Below are 14,988 nucleotides of genomic sequence, written 5' to 3' on the forward strand. Positions count from 1 at the left end.
GGAATGGTCTGAGGGTGTATAAATTCATAGCAAGTGTTAGTTTTGAGCCAGTGATTAGCACTGTGCAAAGACATGCGCTATCTGTGAATTGGGTAAACAAAATTGGCTGGAGTGAATGAGTGTTTGTGTGTGGGAGAGTGTATGGGTGTTTCCCAGTACTGATTTGCGGCTGGAAGAGCATCCGCTCCATAAAACATATGCCAGAATAGTTGTTGGTTCATTCTGCTGTGGCGACCCCTGATAAATATGGGACTAAGCCGAAAGAAAATGAATGAATGAATTTAATATGCCATCAAACCTTTTTTGTGAGGTTTTGTAAGGCAAGAAACTTTAAAAAAAAAATGATTAGGAAACGTCTCATTTGTTGGACAGAGTGATGTTCCCTCACCAGTGATGTTTGGAGCAATAAAGATGGACTCACGAGACTGGACACAGCTTTGAGAGATGAGCAGGACAGCCTCGGGCAAAAACACAATCAAAGCAATCTCATCCCGGTTACTTCCGTGTTAGAAATGAAGCAATATGGCTGATCTGTCAGCGTCCAAGGTGACAATGAAGCCCCTTCATCAATAAACAATTCATGCTGCCTAAGATAAACAGCGACTGCAATTGAACAAGGTAAATTCTTTATGCAGCCAATATTTAAGTGGGTATTTTACTGATGCCATGATGCATTACGGTGAAATCTCAGAAACGGGTCAAACGAAACCCAATTAAAGAGATCTAATCTGTAACGCAGCTACTGAAGCGTTCCTAATGTGCGCATGTTTGTGCACGAGGGCTTGATAGGAGCTTAAATAGTCTGACAAAGGAGAAATGCAATAAACCTCCGGCTTTCCAATAGATCATCCTGAGTGAATTTGCCAACATTACTCTTCCCGTTTTCAAGCCTAGTAAATTAAAATTTATGCACACCTACTTTATCTTCCTTTACGTTCCCCATGAGGTGCCGGAGAGATATTCTCACCATAGGCAATATTCCCTTTCAGTAATTATATCAGTGTAGACTTCCTAATTAACATATGGCATGTATGTTCAGAGAGTACCGGCATAATGCTCTCGGTTCTCCACCGCGGCTCCCACTGTGTGATATTTTCTCCACTGACAGATATTCTGCATTGCTATTAATGTCAATCAAGCCCATTCTCTCTATTCAGGCGGCACAAATGCCCACAAATAGGGATCGGGCACAGCAGACGTGTCGTGACGTTCCCGCATCGCTGATGTATGAAAACAACAGCGGAGTGTTTGTGCGAAACGGGGATAGCAAAACAAGAGGAAAAGCCGAGCTCTGTTTTAACAAAGTGGTCTGACAGAGGAGAGCTGCTCACGCACATATACACATCCAGAAAAACACACACACACTGACACCAGACAGGGCCCGAGGCTGTCCTGCTGCTCCAGGACCCCAACATCTGCTCTCTGGAATAATGCATGTTTCATTTCAGATGCTCCGTCTCTCTCTGTAAAATGGAGTGGTGATCTGCCTGTAAAGCAAAGGCCACAGATCATGCGGTAAACTCTGCTCTGGTAGCCTCAAAGCTGTCCTCGGGCACTCGCCGTCCAGCTAAAGCGATGGAGGACACTGGTGCACCATTAGTTTCCAGTGCGCTGAGTAATGGCTGCCACTGGGCTTTGCCACAAAGACAGACGTTTTCGGTCTAGACGCACAAAGAGACACTCAGGCTGGTGCCCTTCCTGATGTAAATGAACACAAACAAATTAACAAAAAGCCCTGCAGCATGTTTGTGTTGTTTAAGATTACGATGTAAATTAGAAAAAAGAAATGTTGCATAGGGATCTCTCAACTGGCAAATGTCAAAATATGAGCTTTAACCTGGACTCAGTAAATAATTAAATACAGTTTCCCAACCCTGTTCCTGGAGGCACACCAACAGTACATATTTTGGATGTCTCCCTTTATATAACCCATTAACTCCAGGTTTTGGAGTTTCACTCTTTGGAATGAAAAGAATGTTTTGATTTCTTTGACCGTCATGGCAATGTTATTACCTCAAGTCTTAAACGTTCTCATCCCGTCCCATTGTCGCAAACTGCGGTCATACCTAAAAAACACATTCTTACTCATTTAGAGCGGCTGCGGTGCAAGGTAATGCTCATATTAAAGTGTCACCTACTGTATATTCAGCTTTTGTTCACCTGCTGCCCGCTTAGAATAATTTTCTACCCGACCCGACCGTTCCCACTAAGTTTAGATCTGTTTTCCGAAATCTCAAGTTTAAATGTTGGTACTACCAAAAGAGAGAGATAATAACTAAAACTGTAGGTTGTGCATGGATTGAAGGCTAAACGTCAGTTTTTTGCCCCTTTGTGATGAGACATAAGTACCACTTTAGACTGAGGTTTCAGTCTTGTTACTGCTGAAGGGTAAAACTTTGAGGAATTATCACATCGCGCAAACGCTGGTCCATGCGTTCAGCATGTGTAACAGTTATGAGCACTGGCTGTACCATAATACCATAATAAGATGCTGTTCTGAAATAACGTCAGGACTCAGGAATGCTTTATTGTTAGACCACCTTCTCCCATTCAACTTACACCAGAGTAACACTATCGCATTTTATTCTGAAATTTATTCCCGCACCGGAAGAAATTTGGTCAAGTCCCTCTAGTTGAAAAAGTGTACTGTTGGTGAGCCTTCAGGAACAGGGTTGGGAAACACTTCAATAGTCAACATTTCCTCAAAATTGTCCTAAAATTACCAAACAACACCATTCATTCATTTTTGATCCACTACAAATGTTGATTACTGTATATGTAGAACACAAACAAATTAACAAAAAGCCCTGCAGCATGTTTGCATTGTTTGAGATTATGATGTAAACGAAAAAAAATGTTGCGTTGAGATTTATTGAGATCTCTCAACTGGGAAATGTCAAAATATGAGCTTTAACTTGGACACGGTAAATAATTAAACACAGTATATCCGTGTTTCCCAACCCTATTCCCATAGGCACACCAACAGTACATATTTAGGATGTCTCCCTTATCTGACCCATTAACTTCAGGTTTTGGAGTCTCTTCTTATGTTCAGATGAGTTGATTCAGGTGTGTTTTAGAAAGAAAGAGGTTGAAAATGTGTACTGTTGGTGGCCTTCGGGAACAGGGTTGGGAATCACTGGAGTAGTCAACAGTAGCCAACCCTTCTGTCAAAGTTGTCCTAAAACTACTGAACCATTTTTGTCTTAAAAAAACATTTTTATCAACTTCAAATGTTACTGTATATACTGTATGTACATTAGTGTTTGGGTAGTTTTTCAGCAGTGTTGGTTGCGAAAGAAGTTTTTCCATTTATTTTGCCCAATATGATTAAAATGCTATAGCTATTAAACTAATGTTGAGAATCACAACATCATAAACTTTGGTTTAAAGCAAATAACTTGCTCCATTTCTAGATTAGACAGCATTTTGTGCACTAAGTAAGCCAATGGTCCAACACACTTTACTCGGCATTAAATTTGACGCAGTTCTGGCCTAATGGTTAAAGAGTTGAACTTAAATGTTAAAGGTCGCAGGTTCGAGTCTGGCAGGGATTTTTATTAGTGAAGGCAATGATCCCCCAACAATGGCTCCCCACTGCGCAGGGTATGTGTGTTCACTGCTGTGTGTGTGCACTTGGATGGTTAACATGCAGAACACAATTCCGAGTATGGGCAAAGACTATAGAAAACACAAGACATGTCACTCGTAAAGTTTTAAATGGGTAAAAGTGTAACGGTTAATATGGCGAATGAAGCCCTGTCTACTAGTAAAGGAGCCAATCATAGATTGCTATAGACTGATGTTTCTCCGGGGGAAAAGCTCAGACAAGACGTGTGCTTTTACGTCAGTTTATGTGGTCAACAAACACACTGGAATGTCAGCGAATACTTGTTCACAGACATAAGAAATACATCCAAATGAAGTTTGAAGTCTGTGCTTTTAAATGAACCCACTACACTTCAAAACAAAAGTTTTTTGGTTTTGTAATCTGTATAAAACGAACGAGGTACAGCAAACGCACATCACATGACAGCAGCAACTACTCCAACGCCCACAAATTTGCAAGTCTGCTATTTCTGGAGGAGATTCACCATCAAGACCAAGTTGTGAATTACTTCAGAAGAGCAGTGCGATCAGATGAAGTATTATCCAGAGAATGATAATGTGTAAAACGCATATAAATGAGGTTGGTGTCGTGATCTTGATTTCAGTGCACATGCGCATTAGGCTGGGCAACCTGAAAAAATGCTGATTTTGTTTGATTCAAACGTCTAGAAAATAAACTTATAACACAGTTGCTGTTTAATTTATTGATGGTTCCAAATATGTAATTTAATCGTAAGATGGCCGCCGAGGGAAATGAATTGCCTTTAAGGGACTTTGGTATGGAACACCATACTTGGCAACATGTCACAACTTTCAGATTGAAATTGTTTGTTAAATATTTGTATAAAATCAATACCTCACTAAACTGCTGTTGTGACAGAACGGCTGTGATCACATATGGCCTTGTGCCATATAGCTGTGTAGCTGCTAAAACAGCATGAAAAAGTGACAGCTAAACAATAAACTTGTAATGGTATGATTTCTTAATGTAATGTATCAGTGCATTTTGAGAGGCTAAAATCAGCAAGATATTGAAATCAATATGACTGATACCTAAATACATACCTCCTCCCATGGTCATTTAATATCAGAGTTGATATTTAGCGGCACCATATTGGTTTTGTAACATTTAGTTTTTATGAGGTGGGTTGTTAGCCCAACGCTCAACCCCCAAACTTGAGTACCAGGATATACATACATACACTACGGACAATTTAGCTTATTCAATTCACCTACAGCACATGTCTTTGAACTCACAGAAATGCCAACAGAACCAGCCGGGGTTTGAACCAGCAACCTTCTTGCTGTAAGGTGACAGTGCTACCCACAGCACCACCGTGTCACCCTAATTCAACCCTGTGACTCAACAACAAACTTCTGGATGAACTGGTTTTTCCATCAACGTGTCAAACCATGAACAAAACCTCTGTTTGTACTCTTCTTGATGCACAAAGACAGTTGTGATCTTAATACTAGGGAAGTGCTTCATTGAGAGCTGTGTCTTGTGTTTGATTGATTTTGCTGACGTTTTGAATACAATACAGTGTTATCATGGTCGAGCGGGCGGCTCTCCTGACAGCTTTGGGCTTGTCGGTGCATTCGCCTCAGAGAAAGTAATTGAGTAACATCAGACTGAAACAGACTTGTTTACACTATCTCCTCTCCTCCTTTCACAGCGAGTCCATATAGCATTTGTGAGGCGCATTAACGCCCGCCAAGTGCACAATCACTTGGAAATTGAGGCAACTGCTCCAGAATAATGGCTGAGCTTGACTGAGGACTGTATAATGAATGACTGAGTCTCGTGGCACTTTTCAGTGGACATCCACACAGTCACCATTAGTTTCCTAAGTGCACTTTTCCCCGCACTTCCAAATTGATTGAAACAAAATGTCACAATTATGCCCTGTAGCTCAAGCTTTAATTATTCATCAATTAGCGTTTTCTCCCTCCCTTCTTTTTTTTCTGAGCTGATTTTTCATTCAGTTTGCAGAGATGTATGGTTCCCCTGCTGTTAACCAGTCCAAAGTCATTAGTTTCTGGCTTTGCAATTAAACCTGCTGCATTATTCATTAGGCCCAACTCGGTAGACTCTGCTCTGAGCTCAGGAGGCCTGCATGAGAAATTAATTTGGAGAGATGAAGTTTCCTCTCAGGTTAGAACAGATGCCATTGGCCCAAACAGAGGGGAAGGTATGGAGTGCACTCATTGTAGGGAATTATAATGGCAAGCATAAAACCAGACTATAGAAAAGGGGGAAAATATTCATGGAAAACAAAATGTCAGAATTAGTCATCGCCGGTGGTGATTTCAGATACTTAAAAAATCCGCTCTGTGTGAGAAATGTATAATCATAAAAATAAAATAAAAAGAGTTTAAATAAAACATTTAATTTAACTGTTGTGAAAAAAAGTCACAATGTTCTTTTCAATTGTTGACTATGATAAAGGAATGAGAATTTAACAATCGATGCACATTATTGTCAGATTTATGCATAAAATATATGAATGATTCTATTCAGCGCATGTCAGTCTGACAGTACAATCAAAGATTGTCAGTGATCAAATATTGCCATCTGCTGGTGTATTACACAAACATTCACTCATCATTCATTTTCCTTCGGATTAGTCCATTTATTCATCAGGGGTCACCACAGCGGAATGAACCGCCAACTTATCCAGCATATGTTTTACATAGCGATGCCCTTCCAGCTGCAACCCAGTACTGGGAAACACTCACACACTCTAATATGCACTCACATACACTACGGTCTATTTAGTTCATTCAATTCACCTATAGTGCATGTCTTTGGACTGTGGGGGAAACCTATGCGAACATGGGGAGAACATGCAAACTCCACACAGAAATGCCAACTGACCCAGCCGAGACTCGAATCAGCAACCTTCTTGCTGTGAGGTGACAGTGCAAACCACTGATGTGCGGATCGATACTAAAATATCGATATCTCTGATACCAGCTTTGTATGTTCTAGAATCGATTATCTTATCAAAATATTGATATTTCAGTAATTTGGAGCAAATATGTATATTATTGGAAATAGAAACACAGCAGAAAGTAACCACAATTACCCTAGTTTCTCTGAATAATGCCAAATTAGTCGGACTACTTGTTCTTCTTCCTGCTAAGTCATGTGCGTAATATGGCACTGTACAACTGCAGACTCAGAGCACGCCAGCTACAAAATTAGTCTGCTGGCCTGGCAAATGTGAAGTTACAAGTGCAGCTACTTCACTTCCATAAACTCAAATGTTTCGGTTTATGACACGTGTAACAACACAGTGAGGTACTGTGGTAATACTACAAACCTGATCAAACATCTACATAGAAACCACAAGACAGAATGTGACAACGTCATGACTAGGCGGTCAAACGAGGAGAAAGGGGAGGTACAGGTGCTGCTAGGGTAAGACAGACATCACTTTCAGAGTCCTTAGGTGCAGCAGGCAGGCACCATCCAGGTACAGAGGGAGAAAATGCGGCGATGTGGCTGTATTAGGGGTCTTGGGGTTTTTTGTGACAATAATAAAACAACGAAAAAAGGTTCAATACACTTTCATGAGAACCGGATTAACATGTCACTAAACGTAGAAGTGTGATTGTTTTTTTTAAGATGTTCAGGCAGGCGTAAGATATACATGCTCAGATACTGTCAATAAATATGTAAGTTGGCTTTTTTGTATGATAATTTTTCATCAATAAGCAAGAATACGCAAGTGACACTTTTAAGTACACTACTTGTTCATTTAATTTCCCAAACAGTAATTTTTGGGCAGTATCGGAATCAGATCGGTATCGCCGATACTCACCTTTATTTTACTTGCTATCGGATTGGATAGGATATCAGTGGTATCGCACATGACTAAACTGAACCACTGCATTGCACAAACATCAAATATATTCTTTATAATAAATCATGATCTTCATGGACACTCATGAGGTGAAAAACAGAAGTATTTTTAATTTAATCGGACAAGTCCATAGTATTGGTGGTCATCCCTGTTGAAGCAGTCATAGGAGCACAGCACAACCCTCACTGGAACAGATTGAGAGCTTTTCATCCCCATGTGCTGTTCAAAGACAATAGAACAAACACATTATGACACAATTTGAATTATGACCCAGTTCACCAGCATGGACCACCCCACACTTTAAGCTAGACTTTATTGTAGGGATGAAGGGGTAATGCAGGGTAAGGGAAGTAAGAGTATAAACAGTGAACAGGTAGGTAGGTTGATCGGGCGTCCTATGATGATGCCCAGAGACTCAGAGTGGGGGTACCGTCACTGTAATGTTTTGGTAGAGTGGTTGAATCCCCCAATTCAACCTAGGAGTGAAGAGAGGGTATTAGGATTGAGAATGGGAAGCGAGGAAAAAGAGGGAGAGAGGGTGGGTTCGAAAGAACGAGAAGAACAGTGCTAGAGGGCTGGTCTTCCTTAAATAAGTTTTAGGAAGTACGTGATTGGTTAAGGAGACAAAGTGAGGTGTGGTTCCATTGCCAAACCTTTGTTAACAAGTTCAGTTTGATCAAGTGATTCAAATTGGAATCAAGGCCAATTCACACCGCACAGACGAACGCCAGCAACCAAGTCTTGGACCCTGTTGGATCAGTATGTTGGTCAGAGGTAGTTTTCAGCAGACTGTACATATTTATTCTGCATTTCTTTTGCATTATGGAAGGTCTGAATAGTATGATAGGATATTCCAACAAATGTCTACAAACTCTCACTTAATCTGATCAGGGACCAGATATAGGCCTAATGTAAATATCTTTTTGACCCTGAGAAGGATCATTTAATTATTTATTTTGTGTGACAATTGTTGGATCAGTGTGAGCATCACAGTATTTTTTCCTCTCAACATTGTAATTAGTTCTCTCAGTCTGTGTGTTGTGATTTGTGCCTGAATAATATATTTAATATATGTACAATGTTTATTTTGTTAGCTCACATTGTTATTCCCAAGGTGAAAAATTAAAAAAAATAAAATAATCTTCAATCAAATTCTTACTATTTGCATTTCACCAAGTAGGATATGTTCCTGGATTAGCATCTATGTTGATCCTTGAACAAAATTCCAATCAGCCAATCAGAATTAAGGGATACATTTACCATAATTTTAAGCTCACGGTTAGGTTTATGCACTTCTACATGATTGTTAACCAACTATTATTGCCATCTGATTTTGGAAATAATTTACAGTAACGGTTGGGTTTAGGGATTGTTGTGGTTTTTAATCCAGGATTGCTTCATACTAGGGAAAATCATGACGTATCCCCCTTCCCCCCATTTAAATTTACTTTAATTAGTTGTTTTACTACCCATCAGGCCATCTCAGGGGTAGTTTTCCTTCAGCTGATCATAACAAAAGTTTTATTTGGTGATTCATAAAATATCCAAGCCAGCAGGTACAGGCCACTTAAAGTAAAAAAATAAATAAAAATACATTTACCTAAATAAAATTCATATAAAAAAAAAAAAAAAAAAAAAAAAGGACAGATCAATGCAGCATTAAAAAAAAAATCTCAAATTGAGCTGGCAGCTAGTTCTCTGCAACTCTCACATGGTTGCCCACTGAAACTAAGCAGGGCAGTGCCTGGCCAGTACCTGGATGGGAAACCACAAGGAAAAAGCTAGATTGCTAGTGGTCTTAGTGAGGCCAGCAGGCAGTGCTAAACCTGTGGTCTGTGTGTGTTCTATAGTGAAGGGGACTTTATACTGCTCAGTGAGCTCTGTCTTTCAGATGAGACGTTAAACTGAGGTCCTGGCTTTCTGTGGTTGTTAAAAATCCCAGGACGTCCTTTGAAAAAAAGTAGGGTTTAACTCTGGCATCCTGGCCAAATCATGTCCATCATGGCCTCTTAGTCTTAACCATTCCCATATCATAATTGGCTTCATCACTCTGTCCAATGAGTGTTTGGTTTGGTGCAGTATAGTGCTTTTGTGTGTCCAAAAAAGTGCTATATAAATGTAAAAAATTACTATTATTCCAAAGCTTAAACAAATTTTATGGGTATTAATTTTGTTTAGCCTGTATGTTTGTTTGTTTTTTACTCACAAAGTGTAGTTGACCATTGAATTGCATACATTAATCAACAAATCTTCCTTAATGTTGAATTTACCTACATCCTGAATGACCTGAGGGTGAGCCAATTTTAGAGCAAATATTTATTTTATGGTAAACTGTCCCTTTAACTACTGCAACATGTACTGCTAGAGGCTCTGAATGCTGATCCTTGGTGATATGCAGAATGAACCGATACCTTCCTGGTGTTGATGAACTGCACACACTCCAACCAGGTGGTGAGGAAGGGTTGTGAACACAAGGCACATTGACTCCAGTGAGATAGCATGTCCTGCAGCTCTGGATACATTGGCAGAGATCTGTATACCGCTGACAATATATTAGTGCTCTCCTGAAGAATGAGCCTGGCTGAGAGTTCCTGAACACAATAAACTAACAGTCAGCACCAGTATAGAAGAGTTATGGTTTATTCAAGACTAAATACTGTACTGTACTGTTGACAGGCCTTATTTGCATGATTGGTTGGAATTTAGTTGACTTTTTAGTACTCCTAATGTTTTTTCCCAGTCCGATTGATATGTACAGCCCAAAACATGAGCAACAGTAAACAGAAAAAATAAATAAATAAATAAATAAAAGCTAAATATCAATAAGATATTTTGATGATAAAAGCTAGACACTTGTAACCATTGACTTCCACAATATTTGTTTACTATGGAAGTCAGTGCTTACAAGTTTTCAGTTTCTTCAAAATATCTTCTTTTGTGGAAGAAAGAAACTTATTATGCTTTATAACTTAAGGGTGAGTAAATGTAATTGTTTTTGGGTGAACAATCCCCTTCAAGCAAACTTTACTAATACCAAAGTCCCTTTAAGGCAAGTCATATCACTCGGTGGCCATCTTTGAAACACCTCTTGGGCAGTATGCTCGGGGATTCTGTCTGAATGGGGAAACATCAAATTCTCCAAAACTGCTTGCCAAGCTTACCATTGAATTTCATATTAGGTATTATTACCAAAAAAATTAACAACTGTGTTTTTAGCTTCATTTCTAAACATCTAAATCACACAAAATCTGCAGAAACTCACATCTTTTCCGAGCCTCTCCCCCGGAGAATTGCCAGTCTAGCGATCAATGATAAGCTCCTGTACTAGAAGGCGGGCTTTTTTCGCCATACAGAGATTGATGATTGGCTCCTGTACTAGAAGGAGGGGTTTATTCGCCATATAGCGATGGATGATTGGCTTTTGTACTAGCAGGCAGGGCTTTATTCACCATATTGACTGTTACACTTTTCCTCATTCAAAAAGATACATGTGACATGTCTTGTGTATTCTAACGTCTTTGCTAATACTCAACTGAATAGATATAGGGGCTAATTTACGTATAGTCAGCAGAATGTCTAAAAAAAGATCAAATCAAAGTAAACTGCAGCCATCTTGTAGCAAATACTAAACTGATTTGTGAAATAATGTCAGATTAACATTAAAGGTACTATATATTATGAAAAAAGAACAAATAATTGGCTCTTCAGTGTTTGAACTCTCAGTAATGATTAAATCCCACTGAACTGAGCTAAACTGAACTGAACTGAACTTAAACACTAAAACCTGAACCACACTGTTCCAGTTACTATGACCATTTATGTGAAGCTGCTTTGACACAATCTACATTGTAAAAGCGCTATACAAATAAAGCTGAATTGAATTGAATAATCGCCATTAGTTACCTTTAATGTGAGGATCTCTTTCTCTTGAATTGACTCCATCAGTGAGAATGGGACTAAACTGTTTCCTTCAAAGAACAGTTCATCCAGTGTGAGAAACTGAAACTTAACATTAAAGAGTAACAATGAAATATATTTAATTAATATATTATAAAAGATAAATGACTAAAAATGATCTACTTTATATATAATATTTAGACTTATAAATATTAACATATATGTCTATTTCCGTCTGATTTATTTATAGATATTAAAATGTTAACATAAACGCAAACATATATCAGGTTTAGTAAAAAAATCTATAAGGACACTAAATTATGTTTAAAAAATTGCAGAAAAATCAACTGCAAGTCTTTTGTTGTTGCTAGAATGTTATAAAATTGTACATTTTGTTCAACTAAAAGTTAAAATATAACAAAAAAATAGGTGGTGTTTTTGTTTGCTGTCAAATCTACTGATTTTTTATCAAGTAAACTTAAGAAACGATAAATATTCTTGTAATGTTTGATTATTCGATATCCCGATATATATATATATGATGTTTTGTATATATGATGTCACATTATATATATATATGATATTTATATATTTTATATATATATATATATATATATATATATATATATATATATATATATATATATACATGCAAACATACAGTATATATGTATTATTAGTAGTAGTAATAGTAGTAAATAAAAAGTTAAAGTTAAAATGTCTTACATCAAATGGAAACACAGATAAACGATTTCCTGCAACATCTAAGATCTTCAGGTTTTTCCAACCAAGAACTCCCTAAGCAAAAAAAAAATGAACACATAATGAACTACTATGCATAAACAATGGTTCAAGTATAATGATGGTTCACTCTCTTGCCTCTGGTATTTCTGTGAGCTTGTTTCGGGCCAAATACAACCTCCTGAGCTGTGATAAATCACATAACTGTTGTGGTATTTGAGTCAGTTTATTATTAGTGAAGTTAATCTCAGTCAGACTCTTCATCAAACCCAGTTCAGCTGGAATCTGCTCCAAATGATTGTCTGTGATGCTGATGCTTTGTAGGCGACAGAGACTGTAAATAAAAAAAATGTAAAAATCAGACACCATGCCAGTCAAAAAGTAAAAATATGTAAAAAATAAAAATGATTGGAATCCTCTTACCTTTTTATTTCTGAGGGAATGACTTTGATTTTGTTGTGATTCAAATTGAGAAGCACAAGGTTTGGTAAACCCTCTGCAAATAAATACAGTTGAAGTCAGAATTATTAGCCCTCTTTAATTTTTTGGTTCTTTTTAAAATATTTTCCAAATGATGTTTAACAGAGCAAGGAAATTTTCACAGTATGTTTGATAATATTTTTTCTCCTGGAGAGAGTCTTATTTGTTTTATTTCAGCTAGAATAAACAGGGGGGGGGGGGGGGGTAGTTTTTCTGAATTCAACTGTAAAACAGTATTTGACACGGTTTAATGAAATAACACTTAAGAAGGAAGAGTTTGAACTTACCCAACACCTCTGCTGACAAATAGCTGATTTGGTTCCCATATAAATAAAGTTTATTTAGACAGCAGAGGTGTTTCAACACAGATGGGACCTCCTCAAGAACATTGTTTCCCAAATTGAGCTCTGTCAACTTAAGACGCACATGAAAAAAATATACATTGAAAGTACAATTAAAACTATTAAAAAAAACAACGACATCTATTTAGACCTATAAAAACATTTTTAATTAAGCATAAAATAGCAATATTTTGTATGTTTAAATTATATTAATTCATATAAGAGGGCGGCACAGTGGTTAGCGCTGTCGCCTCACAGCAACAAGGTCGTTGGTTCGAGCCTTGGCTGGGTCAGTTGGCATTTCTGTGTGAAGTTTGCATGTTCATTCCCAAGTCCAGGTGTAGGTTAATCGAGTAAGCTAAATTGTCTGTAGTGTGTGTGTGTGAATGGGAGTGTATAGGTGTTTCCCAGTGATGGGTTGCAGCTGGAAGGGCATCTGCTGCGTAAAACATATGCTGGATAAGTTGGCGGTTCATTCCGTTGTGGCGACCCCAGATTAAAAAAGGGACCAAGCCAAAGAGAAAATGAATAGAATAAGATATAACGTTAGATTTTGGATTAATGATTCGCTGTAGTTGGTTTGTCGTGGTATTTAACGCTATACAATAAATCAAAATGTGTTATTGTTAACAATTTGAACACTTTAATGCCTATCTATGCTTTAATGCTAACTTTGCCATGTTTGTAATAGCCCATAATTTTAGCGAAGTACAAATATGAATTAAAGTTGTTCTGTCGTTGTCTTTAAATGTGTGAAACAAAGTTGTTATGAAAATAAACAGGTTTGAACTCACCTTCTGTAAACGCATGAACTCAGACGGCAGACTTGACAGAAAATTATTATTCAGCTTTAACACCAAAATCCACGTCAGTTTCTCAAGCGCTTCCGGGAGATATATAATTTTCGTAGAACTGAGATTTAGAGACTTTGATTTGGTTTTTAATGCTTTAATGATTGAATCGTTTGCCATTGATACTCGCTTCGTCAATTTGAAGTTTTCCCCAAGTTTCCATGGAGAGTCTGATCTTGTTTACTGCGCGCACTGGCGCCGCCTAACGGACAAATACATGAAAAACAGGAATTTCAAATCTTTTCGCAATTAAAACATTAATAATACAAAATATAACTTTCTAAAAGGCCAAAAGGGTTCACATGCTGAAAGCCCATGACACTCTTTGATTAATGAGAACATATACATCCTTACAAACTTTCTATTTTAAAGTAAAAAATGTATTATGATATATTAAATGTCCTTCTAGTTAATCATTTGGTATCAGAAGTGACTTATATGAAAGACAAAGGCCTCTAGATATGCTTATTTTACTGAAATAAATAGGACTGCATCCATACATCTCTGGAACGACTCAAAAACATATAAATAAAGTTATCTGGAATAGCAAAGAAAGCGTTCTTGCAAGACTCCCAGGGTTAATCAAGATACTTTGGATTCATCTTCAATGCCTCCTCCATCTTACCCCAGACATGCTCAATAATGTTCATTTCTGGTGACTGGGCTGGCCATTCCTGGAGCACCTTGACCTTCTTTGCTTTCAGGAACTTTAATGTGGAGGCTGAAGTATGAGAAGGAGCGCTATCCTGCTGAAGAGTTTGCCCTCTTCTGTGGTTTGTAATGTAATGGGCAGCACAAATGTCTTGATACCTCAGGCTGTTGATGTTAACATCCACTCTGCAGATCTCTCATATGCCTCAATACTGAATGTTACCCCAAACCATGATTTTTCCTTTACCAAACTTGACTGACTTCTATGAGAATCTTGGGTCTATGTGGGTTCCAATAGGTGTTTTGCAGTATTTGTGATGATCGGCATGCAGTTCAACAGATGATTCATCAAGAAATCTACCTTCTGACACTTCCAAATGATCAAGAAGTCAAGTTACTATTTGTTGCTCTTATAACTGGAATCGACGACAAGACTTTTGTCAGGTGCTCTATGTGTAATTTACAATATACACTCTTTAAAATACATCCATGATTTTATCACATCAGTCTGTATTTGTAGGCACATTAGAATAACATTTTCACATCCCA

General features: G+C 37.9%; 1 protein-coding gene across 7 annotated transcripts in view; it reads right to left on the reverse strand.

Moving 5' to 3' along the window:
• lrrc69 (leucine rich repeat containing 69) overlaps nucleotides 1-14,572 on the reverse strand; it is a 28,154-nt gene extending 13,582 nt beyond the window's left edge. For 2 of the 7 annotated variants that reach the window (XM_087295877.1, XM_087295875.1), the window contains exons 1-6: nucleotides 13,732-13,982; nucleotides 12,540-12,612; nucleotides 12,255-12,450; nucleotides 12,102-12,173; nucleotides 11,382-11,483; nucleotides 9,890-10,069 (exon numbers count right to left, since the gene is read on the reverse strand). In XM_087295877.1, the coding sequence (XP_087152003.1) occupies nucleotides 9,890-10,069; nucleotides 11,382-11,483; nucleotides 12,102-12,173; nucleotides 12,255-12,380 (480 nt within the window). In that variant the 5' untranslated portion in view covers nucleotides 12,381-12,450; nucleotides 12,540-12,612; nucleotides 13,732-13,982. Of the gene's footprint in view, nucleotides 1-7,563; nucleotides 7,955-9,889; nucleotides 10,070-11,381; nucleotides 11,484-12,101; nucleotides 12,174-12,254; nucleotides 12,451-12,539; nucleotides 12,613-12,883; nucleotides 13,011-13,731; nucleotides 14,006-14,413 lie in introns of those variants that run through there. The other 5 variants (XM_087295873.1, XM_087295872.1, XM_087295874.1 and 2 more) reach the window with 5 other exon arrangements.
• Between the last annotated feature and the right edge of the window lie 416 nt (nucleotides 14,573-14,988).

This window comes from Danio rerio, chromosome 19, assembly GCF_052040795.2.
Source record: "Danio rerio strain M-AB ecotype USA chromosome 19, GRCz13ab, whole genome shotgun sequence".
In the NCBI taxonomy this organism is placed as follows: Eukaryota; Metazoa; Chordata; class Actinopteri; order Cypriniformes; family Danionidae; genus Danio; species Danio rerio.